We start from the raw sequence: 22,026 nt of genomic DNA on the forward strand, positions 1-22,026 counted from the left end.
GAAAAAGTCTAACTAATTTATTTCCGGAATAATTATTTCAATTCAACACTTAATTACCAAAACTATTCCGTATTTAATATCAGTAATTAAATAAAAAAATAGAATTACATTTTTTTAGCATGGAGACTTCTACGTTTTATGCTTCCACCATGGTATAGACTTTTTCGTTTTAAGCTTCCTCCATGGTAGAAGCTCAAACAACATAAGTCTCCACCATGGTGCGAACTTAAAACGAAAAAGTCTAACTAATTTATTTCCGGAATAATTATTTCAATTCAACACTTAATTACCAAAACTATTTCGTATTTAATATCAGTAATTAAAAAAAAAATAGAATTACAATTTTTTTAGCATGGAGACTTCTACGTTTTAAGCTTCCACCATGGTGTAGACTTCTTCGTTTTAAGCTTCCACCATGGTAGAAGCTCAAACAACAGAAGTCTCCACCATGGTGCGAGCTCAAAACGAAAAAGTCTAACTAATATTTTCCGGAATACTTATTTCAAGTTCAACAATAATTAAAATCGAATTAATATGCAGGCTTCTTCATTTTAAGCTTCCACCATGGTAGAGACTTCTGCAGTTTAAGCTCGTACCATGGTAGAAGCTTAAACTGTAGAAGTCCCTTCCATGGTGAAAGCTTAAAATGAAGAAGCCTTTGCAAGTTTTTCCGAAAAAAAAAATATTTACCTCTTGGGATGACGTGGATGTTCCCCCGGATGACTAGTACATGTAAGAATTCTGACGTATTTTTTTTCTGGAGATTCGCGTCGCCGGAAAAAGTGCATGCCGGAGCCGCCGAATTTCGGGTCACCGGAATGTTGGGTCGCCGGAATTTCGACTGGAGGTCCGGCTGGAGTGGTGGTTGCCGGAATGATGTAAGGTTGATGGTGTGTTGTAAGGTTGGAGGTAGATGGTGAGTGAAAGTAAGGTGAAAGATAAAAAAAATGAAGGGGTAAATATAGGAAGGGTAGTTATGACATTTAATAGGGAGGGTGAGTATTTATGGGGCGGAGTTTAGTAAGCCCCTTTTTAAATTCCATCAATAACCTGAATTTGGGTCGTTTTTTCGGATATCTAATATGGCAACACACATATCAGAACAAAAGACAAATAACTAAAAGACAAAATAGCTAAAAGACAAATAGCTAAAATACAAAAAAGTACTATTAATATTAAAAAAAATGCTATTCTATTAAAAAAAAATACAGTACCATTCTGTTAAAAAATAAAGAACCATTTACAAGCACATATCATACATCCGAAAATACTTTATAGTATTTGAGCCACGGCCTCCCGTATAAAAGACCAATGTTCTAAAATCCAATGTCACAAACACAGTAATACTCCTATTCATCAAATTCTAGTCCTAAAACTCTTGCTAATTTCAATTAGCATAACCAAAGTGTCAATCTTTTGGGTAAATTAGCGAGCTTTTAGCAGAAATTTAGAGATGAGAAGAAGAAATCAACATGGGAATATCTACAAAGATCCATGTTTGACCATGCACCAACCTTGGGCATCTTTGCTTGTTCATGGTATTAAACGCATTGAAGGGAGATCTTGGCCTGCTCCTATTCGAGGTAATATCTATTTTTTGGCTCGAATTTTTGTTACCCAATTTTGATGTTTTCCTGTTTATTCGTTTAATTGAATACCCAATTCGTTTTTTTTTATTTAAAAAATTGAACTGAACTGGGTTCTTCTGGTTGGTGGTAAGGTAAATTGAGTTCTTAGTTTTCTTTGAGGGTGTATACAAAGCCCCCGAAGCCCGAAAGGCAGTGATGAAGACAAGATTTGATTGCGGTTACTGTATAGTTGGTACCACCCCTCATGAAATTAATCAAGTTTGATGACATTCACAAGTTGAGTTCTTGGACTCTTGGTTAGTTGTTGTAATTGTTGAAGTGAATTGGTATATGGGGTCAGGTTTTTGTGCTACTTCACTTGAGATTGTGGCAACTAACAAGTCATATGTTTAGTTTGTTTGTAATTTATATGATAATTTCCCTTAATATTCTAGATTGGAGTAGAAAAATTGGAATTGATTAGGTTATGATTAAAGAGTTTATATGAGGTTCCTTGGGTAATGGTAAAAGATTTATGGAATATTGCCATATTGGTATTGGTGTGGATATTGTGATCAAAATCTACTTTGATTATGAAATTAGGGATGATGATCATTTGATTGTAACAATCTTTGTAATTGGAATTGTTTTTTCTAGTTGAATATCATTTGATAGTAACGTCTTTTTAATTGGAAGGTCGGCTTTGGATTCATGCCGCTAGTAAGGTCCCAGATGTGGCTACAGTGAAGGCGATGGAGGATTTTTACAGGGAAATATATGCAGTGGATGGTGTGACTGATCTCAAGTTTCCTGAGCATTATCCAGTTTCAAGGCTTATAGGTACAACATCACATTTAGAGACTGATGCGCTGTCTATGCAAGTTCAGTTGTATATTGATGATGTTTTATTTATTTAGGTTGTGTGGAAATTGCTGGCTGTCTTAGAGGTGAAGAACTGACCTGTTGGAAAGAAGTATCTGAAGGGGTAGGAAACAAGCTTCTTAAAATCTTACCTTGTTTCGTGTTCTGGGGACAGATTTACCTTTTGATAAAACCATTTAACCGTGCACGTCACTATGTGATCAACAGGTGAGGCTGGAAGCACTGACAAATTTCTGTTGGCTGTGTGAACAACCTCAGGTATGTTAGAGTTTTACGGTGTTAGAGTCGTACGGTAGTTATATCTACATTTATTCATGATCTCCTTGTACTTTTTTTTGCTAAGTTTTAGATGAAATATTACTGCTAAGCTTTGATCCTTAATGCAGAAATTGTCAGAACCTCTAAAAATGCGGGGTGATCAGGGTGTTTATATTCTGGAAAGGAAGGTTAGTATATTAGAATGCGACTTTAATTTCTTTTCTTTCTGAATTTCTAGAAGTTTATATCATGCTGATATATCTTCTTGTGGCAGATAATGGAGGCTGCAGTTATAGGTCTTCTTCCAGTGGAAAGTTCATGTTCGATAAAATTTCCACTCCCAAATCCAGCAGACCGTTATTCGTTAAGGCCTGGATCCTTGCCTCTGGACTCGTCTAAAAACAAAGTTCATGGAGCTGAGAAGTCACCAAGTTTAATTGCGGCCATAGATGGTGCAAGAGCAGCAGCTATGCAGTACTCAAGGAAAGATAGTAAACCTCTAAAAGACACCCCTCGAGATAATAAGATGACTAATAGTGAACTGGAAGATAAGTTAAAAGGTGTCTCTCTGGAAGAGGATAGAGGAGAAACTGCTGTTGACATTGAGCACATTGGTCAAGCTGAAGGGACGAGCAAATTAGCCGACGTGAAGAAACAGAAACAGCAAGGTTCAAACTTCTCGCATAGATTAGGCCAGCACAATGCTGGGTCTTCTCTGGTTAGTATTTTTTATCCTTTAGGTTTTACGAGTGTTCTTTAGTCTGATAACATCAATCCAGATTCCATTTGGGGCAAAAGAGATCTCCCCTACTTCCTTATAAAACAGATTTCTGCTTTTCCAATCATCACAAAATTGTTTTTTTTTTGTTTCTAAAAACAGATCTTTAAATGTTTGAATATGCTCTTTTTTGCTCGACTTGAAATTAGATTGCCTTTATGAATCGACTTTTGTCATTATCCTTGTATGCTTACATGTAGGGTATAGAAAACTTTTACTGCTGGGCGGAAATCTACATGGAGTGGTGTGTTTCATTTGCGAAATGCGCTTATTTATTCAATACTCACTCCGTCCCTATTTAAATGTCCCATTTGTCCCCTATCTTCTTTTTTTTATTCACCTTTAATCAACTGAATATTACTATACTCTTTCTATTCACATTCAATGAACCAAACCCCACTTTTTCCCCCACCTTCAATAAAATCCCACTATCTGCTTTTTTATTCACATTTTATCAACCCCCCACGATCATCTTTTTTATTCACCTTTGTTCAACCAAACCCCAACTTTTTGTTTATACGCGCTCACTGGAGAAACGAGAACCTTAAAAGGGATGGAGGGAGTATTTGATTCCTCTCCTTTATGACTTATGTTTATAGTACCTATAAAACAGTGTACTGTGATTTAGAGCTGACAAATTTATAAGGATGAATTAGGCCTTTTTTTGTTTTTTTTTTCTTTTAAACAAATTCTGTATAGATATATTCCTAGATGTGTTTGGTAAACCTATCCTGAAGATAATTTCCTATGACTTAATAGGTTTCCACTTGAATTAAAGATGTGGGATTTATATAGGTCGTGGCCAGTGGCCATGTGTGAGAAGGAAGCAAGTCATTGAGTTGCAGCCGAGAGTTGGCAGCCTAGGCTATCACGAGATATGCTTGTGAGGGGCGAGGCAAAGGGCCCAGCACGCCTGCATCTGCATCAGGTGCAGCAGGCTTTAGGCGTACCTGCTGTGTGATACGAACATGAGCCTGTTTTATAGGCCATAAGGCGGAGGGGCCGAGGCTGATTGTTGCGCTTTTTACTATTCCTTCCGTTTCATTTTAACTTTCTAATTGGAATCGGGGAAGAAACCAATGCAAACCCCATGTGCTACTCTCTCCCCTATAATCTTATATTCTCTCTCTTGGAATCTTTAAGAAAGTAACTCCATGAGCTACTCTGTCTACAAATGTTAGTGGTCCCATACATTACGGAGTAAAATTAAATTTTGAGGGTAAATTGGGGAAATAAGTTTGTCAAAAGTGGTAAAGATTCACATCAGGAAAATCTTTTGAACCCCAATAAGGAACCAGGAACATTTACATCAATATAAAACAGAGTATTAGTCTATCAACAATGACAATCACCAGGCCTGCCATACAATGCTTTTATGCCCCTAATTAGGATCCTCATCTGGTGGCTGGATAGGGGATGTCATAGACTCATAGCTTCCTTCGATTATGAATACCCATTAGCCTTATCCGTACAATTGCAAAGAGGTTTTGTTATGATAGATCTTTGCTCTAAAAATTGAATTATTGACCTGCTTTCACATCAATTAAGAAGCAAAATATTGTATTTGATCTAGTTCACAGCAATAGGAAGCAAGCGACCTACTGAATTCCCCTTTGGCCCAGTGCCTTAGCATTCTTCTTGAAACCCTGAATCAAACTTCAGCACTTCAACCTTTTGCACCTACGTTTTCATTTATAGCCGTGTTGACTGTTTTTAAACTTCAAAAACTCTTCTATTGATAAGAGACAACACCAAGAGACCCCCAGTGAGATTTTCTTTGGCTATTTATCCGGCAATACATATGGTCTGAGAAAAGAAGAGACGTTGTAAATGATGGAAAGAGATCCTTTCAGAACAAAAAGGAATCTCATCTGTATGCTTAGATTGTTCAATTTCTGAATGCAAATCCATTTACTACCCGCTTTTATTATACTAATATACTGCCTCATACATCCTTGCCCAAAGTTATAATGTCTGGCTGATTTAGGTGGTGCACTAAATATGATACGTTAACGTTCAGCCAATATCAATTTGTGAGCTGTCCTAGGCTCCTAGCTTGTATAGCATGATTTTAAGGCCAAAACATATCTTACTTTCTGCTTCTTCTGTTTCCTCTTTCTCGAAGTGTAATTTTTTTTTTCCTCAAAGATCTTGCACATGTAGGCCTACTAGCTTTACCATGCCTCTTCGCCCCAGTTTAGCTTTAGTTTTGTACATTCTCTAGATAAACAAGTTGTAGTAATTGTTGTGCTTTAGGTAATGAAGTCTGCTTAGAGAAACAGAATACGGAGTGTCTTGTTTTTGAGTTCCTGGGATGAAGAGAACGAACAATTAATTTAATTTACCACTACAAGATCAATAACATGTGAAAGAAAAAATTTGTGTGCTCTGTGGATTTTTTTTTGGCAGAAGAATGATGCAGTTGTAAGGTTTTGTGGCAGTACAATGAGGAAAAACGGTTTCGGGTTAAAGTAAGCTCCTCCATCCTCCAAAGGGAGGCCACGGTTATTGAAGGGCACAGTAATTGTCCGCTTAAGAATTAGATGCAGGAGAATCAAGGCATTCAGAAAGTTGGAAGAGAAATCAGCAACGTGAGCTGTTCTGTTCTCCACCCTGATGAGTTGATCATTCCCTGTCTGAACCCCGACAAAAAGAGAAAATCAGAAGAAATATGGTTAATGAATCTTCCTGTAAGTATGCCAAGGGGGATTAGGTTCAAGATGATGAATCCTTTATAGTCTAAAATCATTAATTCGTGAGATTCTGGATTCCAACCTCCCAACTTCAAACCTTACTCCACTTTCGGCTGGCATACCACGTTCTTATTGCACACAATGGTCCATCAACTAAAATTCCAGGCAACACAAAAGTTTCATTAACTTCTTGACTTTGTAATGACAACCGCTGAGAGTTTGGAAAGAGATAAAGTACTTCTGGATTGACAAGATTGTAGCAGTATAACCCTGAAGCCTAACTTACCTCAAGTGGCACATCAAAAATAGTAGCCAACTCTGAATTTTAGAGCCCACTAATTTAGCAAGCTCCTCAAAAGAATCTTGATTAAGGTTAGCCTCCTTGTTAAGCTCATTAAGAGAAATTGATCCTCATCTCCCTGAACCTGCTTAGTTGTTAAGTCTTGCAGACAAGAATGGCATTTATCTTCCTAATACTCCAATTGGGAAAGTGAACCTTCACTTGCAATCCCCTCTTTGACGTTTTACTAGCACATTAACTACTTGATCAATTGATGAGCGAAAAGGTGACTGAGGCTCTTTTGGTGCTAGACTTGTTACTTCTGTGGTAAAGAAAAGTAGAAATCCACTCTCTAGCGGTCCTTTCTATAAAAAAATGTTAGAAAATAGCTTCTTGTCCGGATGACAGGCTAAAGTCGTATCACCTAATCAAAGATAAACCTAAAATCAAGCTAGGTAGCAAGGGAAGTCAGGATCGAATCCACAGGGAAACAGTGTTCTTTATATTATTAATCAACTAAACTAGACTATTGGGAAACAGGAATTGGTTGGTGGTTTGTATGCTAAGACTACGAACGATAATTAAACGAGTAAAAATTCAGGACTTAAAGAATCTAGGGCATAGGTTCACCAACAAATAACAATCCAGGACGATAAACAATCACAATAATCAATAAAGTAATTAATTTGACTAGCATGCTCTCTCGAATCGATACTAATCATAGACTTAGAATTAACGGGCTCTCGCTACGTATTAATCCTAATTCTACCTATTGACACAAGCCTAAACATCAAATTGCATCTCTCGTATCTTAACTTGATATTGCATGACTATCACAATCAAACCTGCGCAAATCTAATTGTATAGTAGAATAAACCAATCAATAGGAATCAATTACAATGCCAACAATCGCAATCATTCAATATCCCTTCATATTATTCATGGATCCCCAAACCCTAGAAAATAGATTACTCAAGCATATTAACAATAAACCAAACAATTAACATAATCGAAAGCATTATTAAAGCAAGACAATTAATTAAAATAAGAAACAATACCTATTTGAAGAACAAAGGAAATTGAAAGCTTGAATTTTTATTGAAAATTAAACTAAGTGTTTTGCATAAACTTAGAGAGAAAACTAGGCTAAGCAAAATAATCTAAGTGTTCAATACTAGAAAAATAAGGTACCTCTAAAATAACAATGGCTAGTTTATATAGTTTGCCAAAATAAAGCCTAAAAACGGAAAAATAAACTCGCGACAAAACTGCAGAGGTTGGCGTCGCCCGATCGGGCGATGTGCTCGATAGTCGGCCCGATCGGGCCAAATTCCGCCCGATCGGGCGGTTTGCGATAGGCTTCCAGCAGCTCACAGAATGCTGCCAGATCCGGACCGGGCGAAGTGCGCCCGATCGGTCGCGCACGGAACACTTTAATTCTCTTTTCTTTCCTCCCGATCATTGCGTTTCGCCCTCAGCTCACAGGGCGGTTTGCAATCATCAACATCCTTCGCTCATATCACCGAGTCTAACTCCCGGGGCTCAACTATAAGCATCTAGGGCTCCCGAAAGTCGACGATAATGGTCCCGAACTTCCTCGGGCTCGTGTAGTGGCCTAAATCACCATGAAACAGGTCTAAAAAGACCAATTTCTCACTAATAAAACCTGAAACTCAAGGCACACTCAATAACACATATTAGTACTAAAAACGGCTCCTAAGAGCTCATTTGACGTATAAAAGTACTAAGGGACTGGGGTAAAACTCTATATAAAACACACATATCAAACTCCCCCAAGCTAGATCCTTGCTTGTCCCTAAGCAAGGAAATCATCGATGAATACAAGACCAATTTCACCCCCAACATATTTTAAAATGAAAAACATAATTCAAGGCAAAATCTAACGAGCATGCATCAATGTCAACCAATCAAATCCACCCAACTACAAATCCTCCCTAACAATCGTCACGCAAAGCGAACCACAAGTGCACAATGGAATTCAAGACTAGTGCTCACACACTCGTCAATCATTTATGTGGCGGGTAAAAGATGTACCCGTTCGCTCTCCTCCCAACATATAAGTTAACAATGCTCTCCCAAACTCACAACACTCGTGTGTCTAGAAAAACACACTCAACCTAGTAGTCGACTCGAAATATGTCATGTCATAACTTGCATTGATAAACAACTATGTTCACATTAATACAACTCTATGCACAAAGGTCGGAAGGTCTTTAAAGCTTGTAATGATAGGCTTAGGTAAGGGTGCGGTAAATTTGGGTATAATGTGAGCTTTAAAGCCTTGGCTTTGGGGAGCATAAATCCTAAATACAACCATGATCAACCAAAATGATGACCATAACCCTCCCACTCAACACATCACAAAACAACGAATAACCAACACCATACTTTCTTGCCTTTTTCACAATTATAACCTATCACTCATAAGGATATGTTTGCAAAAATTGATTGAAACAATACTTTGAACTTTTTCTGAGAGTAATAGATTTTTCTCCTATTTTTTTTTTTTTTTTTTCAATCTCTCTTTTTTTCTTTCTTTTAGAAACCTTCACAATTGTTTTATTCTTCTAACTCTTTCATTTTTCAACTCATTTTTTTCAACAACAAATATGATAAGAAGAATCCCTTTTCCCATACTCTAAATGCTCAAAATGTACGACACCACAACTCCCTTACCTCACTACTATTAGCTCCCCCAAGCTAGGCTTGGGACTAGTAACCAATGGGGAATTCACGGGCTTGTAATGTGGTTAGTCACCGAATAAAGGGCACAAGCACAACATGGGTAGAAAAAGAGGGAACAAATGTATCTAAATTCATCTGAAAGCTACCTAAATAGAAAAATTGCCTTCGTCCTCCACAATGTGCATGTATATGAGTCATAAAACACTACTAACAGTTGCAAATCAATACTCAAAACCAATGACACACCAGGAAACTATCACACATTCCTAACCAAGTCAACTAGCCAAGCACCAAGTCCACAAATAGTTAGTCGGAGTTGACTCATGTCATGGCATCAAAGCAATCGAATATCAAATCATGGCTAACACATCTACATTGCTCATCATCAAATACCAAGAATCAAAACAATTTTCAATCAAGGGGCACAGGGAAGCATGATTTTGTATTCATCGGAACGTATTTTTGTAATTTTTTTTTTCAAAGCAATAAATTACTCTAGAAAGCAATAAACACACCAAAATAAACATACAAAATAAGTAAATGCAAAAATGAAAAGAAAACATACCTAATATGTACAGGTAAGTGAAACACCCCAAGCTAAATCAGACAATGTCCTCATTGGCTCAAGGGGTATCGAACCATCTCGAGCATCCTCAGCATCATTGATGGCCTTGACCATCATCACCACCTCGACCACCATTGGGTCAGTCGAAGTAGAAAACAATAATGGTGAGCGCTTTAAAGTGGATGGGCAACGTCTGAAGTTGTACCACGAAGGGGCTACTGTAGGAGTGGTTGAGGTTCAGCACCTCAATCCTTTCGCCCTATGAACTGCATATTCGAGGTAATGAGCTCGAGCGGGACCTAGAAATAAACCAGCGCTTTGCGGGATGCAACCCGTATTTTATTGCTTTAGTAGTATAATGTTTCAATTTTCGCTTTCTTTTGTGTGTTTTGTTAGTGTTTTCCCCTACCTAAGTGTGCTTCGATTTAGTTTTTGGTGTTAGAGAGGTGAGAAGAGGGAATTACGCTGTTTGGGTTTAATAGTGTGGAGGCCTAAAGCTCCAAGTTCGAAAAAGTGAAGTTATAGCTGAAACGGAGAGTACTGCAAACCGCCCGATCCGAATCGGGCGAAGTGCGCCCGATCGGGCGCGTGTCGACATCAGCAAAATCCTTGAAAATCGCCCGATCGGGCGATGGATGCCCGATCGAGCCGTCTGTCGAGTGGAATGCCCGACCGGGCGAAGGTCCGCCCGATCGACTTGAAAAGCCGAGTAAAATGCCCGATCGGGCGAAAGTCCGCCCGATCGGGCGGTTGTTGATGACGTCATTTATTGGACAGGGGAAGAATTCCAGGTTGGAGAATCAAAAGAAGAAAGGGTTTTGCATTCCGCCCGATCCGAATCGGGCGCGCACAGATGATTTCTGAATCATATTATTTCGCCCGATCGGGCGAGCTGCTGCTCGATCGGGCGCAGAGAGATTTCAGCGATAATAATCACGGATCCCCCTATTCTTTCATTATCACCTTCTTCTTCAAACTTCTTTTTTCTCTCTTCCTCCATTAAACCCCAATCTCCCAAAACTTCAATCCTTCATATCTCACTCAATCCTTCACCAAATTCAACACACCATACATCAAAATCTTCCTCTCATCATCCTCTACAACCTACACCTAACTAATTTCAATTTCCTCCACTCTCCACCAAACCCCCAAATTCCACCAAAAACCTCAAAAACCTTCAAAAATTCAGATTTTCAAAGATGTCTAGCCGTCCTAAGAGGAATTGCACCAGGCAAGCAAGGAACCTACATGAGGCTTCAACTAGCCAAGTTCGTGAGCCGACACCACCACCGCCGCCACCCCAGTTCGAAGTCGACCGAGACTTTCCGGATGTTATTTTTACTACGGAGGGGCAACGGGATCGATTTGTCCACCTCAAAAAGAGGGAGGTAATTCCAACCCGATTTATTTGTCAAAGGTCATTGAATGATATGGGTATTGAGAATGATGTTAAACGAGTCTTTTATGGTGTCGGTATAAAAGGAATGTATAGCATGTTGTGTCTTACCTTTAGGCGCTTGACTTTGGAGTTTCTGAGTTCTTTGCAATTACGTAAAGATGGTTATAGGAATGTGTCGTCGGTTCACTTTCGCTTGATGAACCGTAATGTTAGCTTGAGTATTGCTGATTTTGGTGGAATTTTTGGTTTGTCCACTACCCCAAGTAGGAAGCCTGGTAGTGCCCATAATAATTGTGTCATGTGGGGAAAGCTGACCGGTAATGATGATCCCGGTAGTATGCAACACTTGCATGCTTCCAAGATACAACACCCTGTTGTATATTGTATTCTACAGGTTCCTGGGGTTCACTATTTTTGGTAGGGAGGAGACTCAGAACATTAGGAGTACGGAGCTGGAGATTTTGGGTGGCTATGTTTTAGAGGGGGAAGAGAGGTATACCATGAACTTAGCCCATCATATGGCCTCCCAACTTTATTCTATAGCCACTAGCACGCACACCACTCGCATCACCATTGGGGGGTTGATCACCCACATTGCCATGGCCACGGTAAACTTTGTTGAGGCTAATCAGACTCCGATTTTGGGTAGCAACTTACTAGACTTGGCCTATTTTGCTGGGCTTCGCCGCTTGCAGGGCGAGCATGGGTTGTATCGGCCGGGTGCCATGTATTGGATGTTCGAGGGGAACAAACTTTTCTTCTTGCCTGACCCTCAGGGCCGCACCCGTTTCAGACCCGGCCAGGCTCACTATTTATATGTTGGGATTGAGCAAGAGAAGCCTGACCCACAGCCCCAGCCTGACCCACAGCCAGAGCCCCACCAGTTTCAGCCTGAGCCTCGCACCTACTTTAGGAGGGGGCGTCGAGGGGAAGAGGGGAGGCCTCAGGGTGGCGGTTCTATATGCCCACAGAGTATCATCCAGCTTATCGCTCCAATCCTTCCTAGACTTTGCCACCACTTTCTCAAGGATAGATTTGATCTCCCGGTTGGAGACCTCAACTTGCCCACTCGTCTGAGGGTAGTAGGTTAGGCTAGTGCGGTGATAAACCCCATAATTGCGCAGGAGCGCTCCAGATGCTTCTCATGGAAGTGTGACCCTCCATCACTAATCAAAGCTCGCGGAACCCCAAATCTAGGAAAGATGACTTTCTTGAACAGAGAAATGACCGTCTTAGCGTCATTAGTAGGTGAGGCCACGACTTCCACCCACTTGGACACATAATCTACAGCAACAAGGATATACAGGTTACCCTTGGACGATGGGAATGGTCCCATGTAGTCAATTCCCCGCACATCGAAAACCTCAACCTCAAGAATCCCGTTCTGTGGCATCTCACTCCTCGAAATAGTGCCAGTCCTGTGGCACGCATCACAAGCCATAATGAAAGCTTGTGCATCTTTGAACATAGTAGGCCAGTAGAAACCGCATTGCGACAACTTGACATTGGTCTTTGACGGTCCATGGTGACCACCATAAGGTGAAGAATGACACCTACCGATAATACCCTGGACCTCCCATTCTGGAACACATCGCTTGTACGAACCTTCAGCGGTTTCACGAAACAAATAAGGGTCATCCCAAAAGTAGAACCGAACATCATGTAGGAACTTCTTCTTCTGTTGATATGTAAGATCGGCCGGAAGAATACCCCCTACAATGTAGTTAGCAAAATCTGCGAACCATGTTGACTGACTGGCAAGTGCAAATAAGTGATCATCTGGAAATGAATCATCGATCGGTGTAGACACTTTACCATCATCATACCTCAATCTAGACAAGTGATCTGCAACCACATTCTCAGCCCCTTTCTTATCGCGAATCTCCAGATCAAACTCCTCTAGCAGTAGTATCCATCGAATAAGCCTAGACTTGGCTTCCTTCTTTGAGAGCAGATACTTAAGAGCCGCATGGTCAGTATAGACTATCACCTTGGACCCAATCAGATAAGTACGACATTTATCCAAGGCATAAACTATGGCTAGAAGCTCCTTCTCAGTAGTAGCATAATTAACTTGAGCCTCATCTAAGGTCTTACTTGCATAGTAGATAGCATGCAAGACCTTTTCCTTTCTTTGACCCAAAACTGCCCCAACTGCGTAATCACTTGCATCACACATTATCTCGAACGGAAGATCCCATTCGGAAGAACGAATGATAGGAGCCGAAATCAGTGCCTGTTTAATCCTGTCAAAAGCCTCAAAGACAAGCATCAGTAAACACAAACGGGGCATCCTTGAGGAGGAGCCGGGTCAGTGGTTTAACAATTTTAGAAAAATCCTTGATAAAGCGGCGATAAAACCCCGCATGACCAAGAAAACTTCTAACATCCTTCACATTAACTGGAGGGGGCAATTGTTCAATCACTTGGACCTTGGCTCGATCCACCTGAATGCCCTTATCAGATATTAAATGCCCCAAGACCACCCCTTCAGTAACCATGAAATGACACTTTTCCCAATTCAGGACTAGATTGCACTCTTCACATCTTTTCAACACTTTAGTCAGATTTAGCAAACAAGAATCGAAAGAAGTACCATAGACACTAAAATCATCCATAAACACTTCCATGATAGACTCAATAAACTCAGAAAAGATGCTCTTCATGCAACGTTGGAAAGTAGCAGGTGCATTACACAGACCAAAGGGCATCCTACGATATGCAAAGGTACCATTGGGACAGGTGAAAGTGGTCTTTTCCTGGTCGTCTGGATGTATGGGAATTTGAAAGAAACCAGAATAACCATCCAGATAACAGAAAAACTTTTGACAAGCTAACCTTTCTAACATTTGATCAATAAAGGGGAGGGAAAAGTGGTCCTTTTTAGTAGCAACATTTAGACGCCTATAATCAATGCACATGCCCCAACCTGTGACTACCCTAGTTGGTATCAACTCATTTTTCTCATTTCTAACCACAGTTGTCTCCCCTTTCCCCTTTCTTAGGCACTACCTGAACAGGACTTACCCACTTAGAATCAGACACAGCATAGACAATACCCGCATCAAGCAATTTCATAACTTCAGCTTTCACCACATCTTGCATGACGGGGTTCAAACGACGTTAGGGTTGAATGCATGGTTTGTGATTTTCATCTAGATGTATCCTATGCATGCAAAAGTCAGGGCTAATACCCTTTAAATCATCAATATTGTACTCAATGGCCTTTTTGTGCTTTTTCAACACAGTAAGAAGTTGGGATAACTGGTCTGCATCAAGTGCAGTACTGACGATTACAGGGCAAAGTTGTTCATCATCTAAAAATGCATATTTAAGGTTAGCAGGAAGAGGCTTAAGTTCGGGTTTCTTTACCTCTTTAACAGGACAAACCGGCCGAACTAACCTCTTCAATTTGGTGCTCTATGGTTCAGACCCTCCACCATCAAGAGCCAACTCTAGAGCATCCACTTCAACACTCCAAGAACTGCTATCACCTGCAGAAGATTCACAACAAAGCACTGCCTCCAAAGGATCTCTTTCGAGAACTTGGGAGACGTTATCACGCATAATAAAATCAACCACATCAATTCGATAGCATTGTTCCTCCTCTAACATGGGACTCTTTAAGGCACTATTCAGATTAAAAGTCACCTTATCATCCCCAACAGACAAAGTCAATTTCCCACTTTTAACATCAATGACCGCCCCCGTCGTGTGAAGGAAGGGTCTACCTAAGATAATGGGAATTTGAGAGTCCTCTTGCATGTCTAGTACCACAAAGTCTACAGGTATATAGAATTTACCTACTCTAACAGGGACGTCCTCTAAAACACCTAGGGGGTATTTGACAGAACGGTCGGCCATTTGCAGAGTAATATTGGTAACCTTAAGATCACCCATATTCAGTTTAGTACAGACAGACAAGGGCATAACAGACACACTAGCACCTAAATCACATAAAGCTTTATCAATAAACACTGTGCCAATGTTACATGGGATGGAAAAACTCCCGGGGTCTTTAAGCTTAGGTGGAGACTTATTTTGCAAATAGGCACTACATTCCTCAGTAAAAGCTACAGTCTCTACCTCACAAAAAGCACGTTTCCTGGTCAAAATATCTTTCATAAATTTAGCATATGCAGGAACCTGTAAAATCAATTCAGTAAAAGGGACCGTTACCTGCAAGTTTTTGACCACTTCCAAGAATTTGCCAAACTGCTTGTCTAGCTTATTCTTGAGTTGCCGGTTTGGGAAGGGGAGTACAATAGGTGGTACTTGAATATCTGTCCCCTTCTTAACCTCAGTTGTTGCCCCATTCTCACTGACTACCTTTTCAGCTTCCTTACCATCCATGACTATCTCTGGGACTTCCTCACTAACCAGACCACTAGCAGACACCTCAGAATCAACCTCAACGGGCATAGAAGGACCATCATAGCCCCTACGACTCCTCAATGTAATAGCATTTGCAGTTTCCCTATTTACAGGCTGTGAAGGAAGTTCGCTGGGGGACCTCCCTGCAATAGTAGTAGCCAACTGTGTCAACTGTGTATCAATGATCTTGTTGTGAGCAGTAAGAGCATCGATTTTCGCATCCTTTTCACTTAGAGATTTTTGCATTTGTAGCATCATATTTCTCATCTCTACTAGCATAAGGTCAGACTGTGTGGCTTGAGGTTGTGGTGGTGGAGGTGATGTGTGTTGTCTAGGGAACCCAGGTGGTCCACTAGACTGTTGGTTGTAGTTGTTCCGTGGTTGGTAGGATTGTTGTTGTGGGGGTTGGTATGGTTGTTGTGGTGGTGGATGTTGGATTTGATGAGGGTTCTGGATATTGTTGCTCCTGTAGGATAATAGAGGGTTATTTTTGTAGCCCTCATTGTAAGAGTTGGAGAATGGGTTATTTTGTTTGTAGGACTGAAATGCGTTACATTGTTCAATAGAGCTCCTACATTCCTGTGCATAATGACCAGACATTTCACAACTTTCACAGACAGTAGCAGATTGGGCACTCATTGCAGCTACACTAACATGTTGGGAAGATTGAGCATTTGCTGCTTGCATATTATCAAACTTATAATGTAAAGCAGCCAATTGGGCATTTAATTGTTCTATGGAATTCAAATCATGCTTACCACCCTTGTTAGATAGGCCTCTAGGATTCCCATACTGGGCATTATGAATGGCTATCTCCTCAATCACCTCCATAGCTCTAGGCACCTCAAGTTGCATGAATCTCCCACTAGCAGCTGAATCCAAAATACACCTGACTCATTACCCAGACCATTATAAAACTGCTGAATCAGGAACCAGTCATCCAAACCATGGTGCGGGCACTCTCTCTGCAAGTCCTTGAATCTCTCCCAAACCTCGAACAAACTCTCATCTCCTTGTTGAGAAATAGAAATTATCTGACCCCTCAGACGAGCCGTCTTCTCAGGTGGGAAATATTTAACGTAGAATGCAAGGGCCAAGGACTCCTAATTAGTGATTTTCATAGCCGCCCGGTTCAACCTATTAATCCACAACTTAGCTTTCCCACTCAGAGAGAACGGGAAAAGTATCTCCATAGTCTGTTCCGGAGTCAATCCCTTTTGCTTGATGGTGGAACAGTATTGGATGAAGGACTGGATGTGAAGATTCAGATCTTCATCTGGTCCCCACTGTACTGGCGTCTCTCAATCATGTTAATCAATGCAAATCAATGCAGGCACAATCTTGAAGGTCTCAGCTGCAATAGAAGGCATGATTGCCTTTGGTAGCACAGACAAACTTGGCTTAGAATAGTCTGTAAGCCGTGGGGTAGGTGGCGGTGGTGGAGTTTCGTCACCCATCTCTATCTCTGAAACTGAATCTGTATCTGAAGGAAAAAGATCGCCAATATTATGATCAGAATCAGAGTGATTCCCACACCGTGCAATGAAAGTTCTTCGTCTACGAAAGGTTCTTTCGGGCTCAGGATCGAATGGAGTAAGATTACTAGTACCTACGGTCCTGGGCATAGACAAAGAAACTACAAAAACAATGTGAGATCCGGTCTCAAGGAACGTGGGTTCCTTGAGTAGTAACAAACAATAATCTAGGATAAACAATCACAACAGAAAATAAAACCGTTTCCCCGGCAACGACGCCAAAATTTGACACGCTAAAGTCGTATCACCTAATCAAAGATAAACCTAAAATCACAAGCTAGGTAGCAAGGGAAGTCAGGATCGAATCCACAGGGAAACAATGTTCTTTCTATTATTAATCAACTAAACTAGACTATTGGGAAACAGGAATTGGTTGGTGGTTTGTATGCTAAGACTACGAACGATAATTAAACGAGTAAGAATTCAGGACTTAAAGAATCTAGGGCATAGGTTCACCAACAAATAACAATCCAGGACGATAAACAATCACAATAATCAACAAAGTAATTAATTAGACTAGCATGCTCTCTCGAATCGATACTAATCATAGACTTAGAATTAACGGGCTCTCGCTACATATTAATTCTAATTCTACCCATTGACACAAGCTTAAACATCAAATTGCATCTCTCGAATATTAACTTGATATTGCATGACTATCACGATCAAACCTGCGCAAATCTAATTGTATAGTAGAATAAACCAATCAATAGGAATCAATTACAATGCCAACAATCGCAATCATTCAACATCCCTTCATATTATTCATGGATCCCCAAACCCTAGAAAATAGATTACTCAAGCATATTAACAATAAACCAAACAATTAACATAATCGAAAGCATTATTAAAGCAAGACAATTAATTAAAATAAGAAACAATACCTATTTGAAGAACAAAGGAAATTGAAAGCTTGATTTTTTATTGAAAATTAAACTAAGTGTTTTGCATAAACTTAGAGAGAAAACTAGGCTAAGCAAAATAATCTAAGTGTTCAATACTAGAAAAATAAGGTACCTCTAAAAATAACAATGGCTAGTTTATATAGTTTGCCAAAATAAAGCCTAAAAACGGAAAAATAAACTCGCGACAAAACTGCAGAGGTTGGCGTCGCCCGATCGGGCGATGTGCTCGATAGTCGGCCCGATCGGGCCAAATTCCGCCCGATCGTGCGGTTTGCGATAGGCTTCCAGCAGCTCACAGAATGCCGCCAGATCCGGACCGGGCGAAGTGTGCCCGATCGGGCGCGCACGGAACACTTTAATTCTCTTTTCTTTCCGCCCGATCGTCGCGTTTCGCCCTTAGCTCACAGGGCGATTTGCAATCATCAACATCCTTCGCCCATATCACCGAGTCTAACTCCCGGGCTCAACTATAAGCATCTAGGGCTCCCGAAAGTCGACGATAATGGTCCCGAACTTCCTCGGGCTCGTGTAGTGGCCTAAATCACCATGAAACGGGTCTAAAAAGACCAATTTCTCACTAATAAAACCTGAAACTCAAGGCACACTCAATAACACATATTAGTACTAAAAACGGTTCCTAAGAGCTCATTTGACGCATAAAAGTACTAAGGGACGGGGGTAAAACTCTATATAAAACACACATATCACTGGACCCTCCCATTCCTCACTAACCCCTTCTCTCAAGCTTTGTATCGAGAATGGGCCGACTAACTCTTATCATAAACCCGATCAAACTGTAATTTGAACTCCACCCTCTTAGCCCCTTGGGCTAAGTCCCATCCACAGCTTCATTGGCCCTAAGAGCAGCATCCAAAGTCTGCTGAGTTCTGCCCATTTGCCAAATTGTGAACAGAAGCACTTCTCCAACATGTTAGCCAGCACTTCCATGATAATCTTGTAGGTGTCTGCAGTATCAGTGCCCGAAACTGGTAGGATCTATAACCATGAAACTTGATCCTCTCGGCATTTTGAGTAATGAAATCACAGTTCATAACTAATAGCCCATTCAAAATGCCACAAAAAGTGCCAGAATTCAGAAAAGGCATCCTTTATCATACTCCTATATTTCAGAAAAGTTCCATTATAAATCTATTTAGGCATGGCAGCATAATTTCTATTAATGCCAAAATTCTCTGCCTAGTCTCCACAAACTGTTTTCCAATCAACCTAAGTCTGAATCCAAAATCCTAGGCCTCTTTACTATCTCCTTTGTGATAAGCATCTTATTTGGCTAGTACCTTAATGTAATTCCTCTTGTTACTATCATAAAGAAAGAAACTTACAGCTAGTCTTTTCCTGCTCACCCTTTTAGCCTTCATTAAATGATGCCTGACTTGGCTTCTTTCTGGAAATTAAATCTGCAAACTTCTAACTCTATTTTGAATTCCTTGGCCCGCAACCAAAGCATTCTCCCTGAATAGAGGAATTATAGGATACTAGCTCTCTGTTTCTCTCGTTTCCTTGTATGCCCATAAACCTTTTTCTTCCACACTTTTGTCTTTTCTTTCAAGTAACTTTTAGGGTGCGTTATGTTCAACTTATTTGACCTGAACTTATCTGAACTTATCTGAACTTATTGGAACTTATTGAAACTTATTGGAACTTATCTGAACTTGTTGAAACTTATTGGAACTTCTTGAAACTTATTACTAATAACATTACTAATAATAAATAACAAATAACAAATAACAAATAAATAATAAATAATAAATAATAAATAATAAATAATAAATAATAAATAATAAATAATAAATAATAAATAATAAATAATAAATAATAAATAAATAATAAATAATAAATAATAAATAATAATATTAATTATAATAAATAATAATATTAATTATAATAAATAATAATATTATTATTAATGTTGGAACTTATTGAAATTATCTGAACTTATCTGAATTATTAGACCTGAAACTTACTTTTTTAAGGTGAACAGAACGCACCCTTAGCTTTCTTATGAAATGAAAACCTCTCCGGCCTTGGTCTGCTCCTACCCCAGACCCACCCCACCACTCAGATTCTCAGATACTACCTCCTAAAATTTGGATGTGTTCCCTATAAAGTAGGATATGGAAGAAAACGAGGAAAAGGCTGGAAAATTTCATGAGTGTCTTTTTATTTGCTCAATATGGAACAATAGGAGCATATTTCCCTTCTATAGTTTTCCGTAGTGTTACTATGAATCGTTTGACTGCATCTGCACGAGTCACAACTCACAAGTACGCAGGGCAAGGGAAAAGGTAGTTGAGGTTGCAAAGTGCCTGTCAAACCTAGACATCAATCAACATTATACACCAGATGTGAAGTTACAGTTTATATTGCCTGGACATGGGTAAAACTGTATATGTTTTGGCCAACCCTACGTATCTGAGTTTGTTCTGGACACAAGGGAAATGTAATCATTATTGGACATAGGTTTGGCAACATTCCTGAAACTTCTTCGCGATTCTAAAAGAATTTTGCATGTACCTTTCATGTATTAATTTGTACACATATAGGTTGAATTTTTTTCGAGGGGTAGGTTGACTGGTTTGGTTATTTTAGCTGAATTTTTTTCGCAATCTAATTTGTGCGGATGTATTGCGTTACTCTCTCTTTTCCCCCCTCCTGTTTTTCTGTCAAATTTGTACAGAGTAGTTCACTTTAATATTTAATATGATTGGTGTGTTAGTAGACTTGGTAATTGGGTATTTCTCTTTGGTGATAAGTGGGCTTACTAATTCTCGGTGGACATTATAGTCTTCCAAAATTGTTAATACTGAGTTTCCAAAGTATTAAAACTGCTAAATAGCCCTTGGGGGGGGGGGGGGGGGGGGGGGGGGGGGGGGGGGCTATGTTTAGCAAAACCCTTCTTTATTGCGAATTTGAGAAAAAACTTTATTAGCTGTTTTCCATTGAAAATCTAGTACGGAGTTAATTTATTTTGGTATTAAAAAATTCAAAAATTTCCAGCCATTGTGTTGGAAATCCTGAAAGTTGGACCTGCATCTGCTTCTTCGTATGCAAGTGATATGTTAAATTTTAAGAAATTACACTAATACTTAGAAGTTTGAATGTTTGATTAATTATTGCAGTTTCAGCACTTTGATCCGTGTTTGACAGTGCAGTTATATGATGAACTGATCTATCCATCTATGTCTGTCAGATTTTTTCTGCAGCCTTGAGGGGAATACGGCCATCATGAGATTGTGAAACTCAGCAGGAAGCTTTGCGTGTTAGATAGACACAGGAGTTATAGACTTAATAGTTATTGGTTATACAACACACGAGGTACAACACCACCACCACCACCAAGGCGGCAACAACAACAGAAATAGAAACAGAAACAGAAACAGAAACGAACACAGTTCATAGTGTATGATTGCATATTGCTCTGTGATTGGGTTTTAGATTTGTGTGTATAATTTTAAAATAATATCCATAAGAAATCTGAAATTATTCTAATCTTTTAATTATTCAGAAACTTTATATTTTTTATTTTTCATTGTTTTTTTTTTTGACAGATTCTTTTTCATTGTTTGAAGTCCATAGTTTTGTAAATGGAATGACATTACAATTAGCTGGTGTATGCTGAAAACCATTATAGCTTTAATATATACAGCGATTATGAAGGTGAGAGAGATTTGTTGCGGTTTGTGGAAAAATATACCTCACAATGATTGGCTGCAGGTCAAATGTGGATGTTTTAACATATAGTACTTCATATTGCCTATAGTTTTAATTTAATAGGCTATGTTGATTGTGAAGTGTCATGATCCTATCATGCAGCGCGCTCTTATCTCTCTAGGAGCAAGGATGTAAAGGTGTGTAGCAGGCACAAGCAAAACTTCAAGTTGAGAAGGAACACTCTTTACCTAATTGGCGACAAGAATGAGAGATGAGGGTCGGGCCTCTGTGTAGTGTTTATGCCAAATTTTGTATGGACGACCTTTGGTTGGGACATAGACGACTAAATTAAATAAAGTAAATAAATGACAAGAAATAAAGGACAGAAAATAAAGAGAGACGAGACAAGAG

The 22,026-nt window shown here is 39.6% G+C and overlaps 1 protein-coding gene and 1 pseudogene across 1 annotated transcript; both read left to right on the top strand.

Annotated features, from left to right (window-relative positions):
• Positions 1-640: 640 nt before the first annotated feature.
• Positions 641-21,625, top strand: LOC110801535 (uncharacterized). Its single transcript, XM_022006896.2, has 7 exons — positions 641-1,583; positions 2,265-2,408; positions 2,486-2,553; positions 2,658-2,708; positions 2,837-2,896; positions 2,983-3,426; positions 21,155-21,625. The coding sequence occupies exons 1-7, from the start codon at positions 1,454-1,456 to the stop codon at positions 21,191-21,193; spliced, it is 936 nt and encodes a 311-aa protein (XP_021862588.1). The 5' UTR covers positions 641-1,453; the 3' UTR covers positions 21,194-21,625.
• Positions 16,446-16,545, top strand: LOC130460311 (uncharacterized; annotated as a pseudogene).
• Positions 21,626-22,026: the final 401 nt, after the last annotated feature.

Source organism: Spinacia oleracea, chromosome 4 (genome assembly GCF_020520425.1).
Source record: "Spinacia oleracea cultivar Varoflay chromosome 4, BTI_SOV_V1, whole genome shotgun sequence".
Lineage (NCBI taxonomy): Eukaryota > Viridiplantae > Streptophyta > Magnoliopsida > Caryophyllales > Amaranthaceae > Spinacia > Spinacia oleracea.

What these genes read in the sequence shown, in the direction of transcription:
- LOC110801535 (XM_022006896.2), top strand. Translation starts at nt 1,454, where the DNA reads ATGAGAAGAAGAAATCAACATGGGAATATCTACAAAGATCCATGTTTG. An exon ending in TCCAGTTTCAAGGCTTATAG is followed by an intron (nt 2,409 to 2,485) that starts GTACAACATCAC and finishes TTATTTATTTAG; the next exon opens with GTTGTGTGGAAATTGCTGGC. An exon ending in ACAATGCTGGGTCTTCTCTG is followed by an intron (nt 3,427 to 21,154) that starts GTTAGTATTTTT and finishes TATGTCTGTCAG; the next exon opens with ATTTTTTCTGCAGCCTTGAG.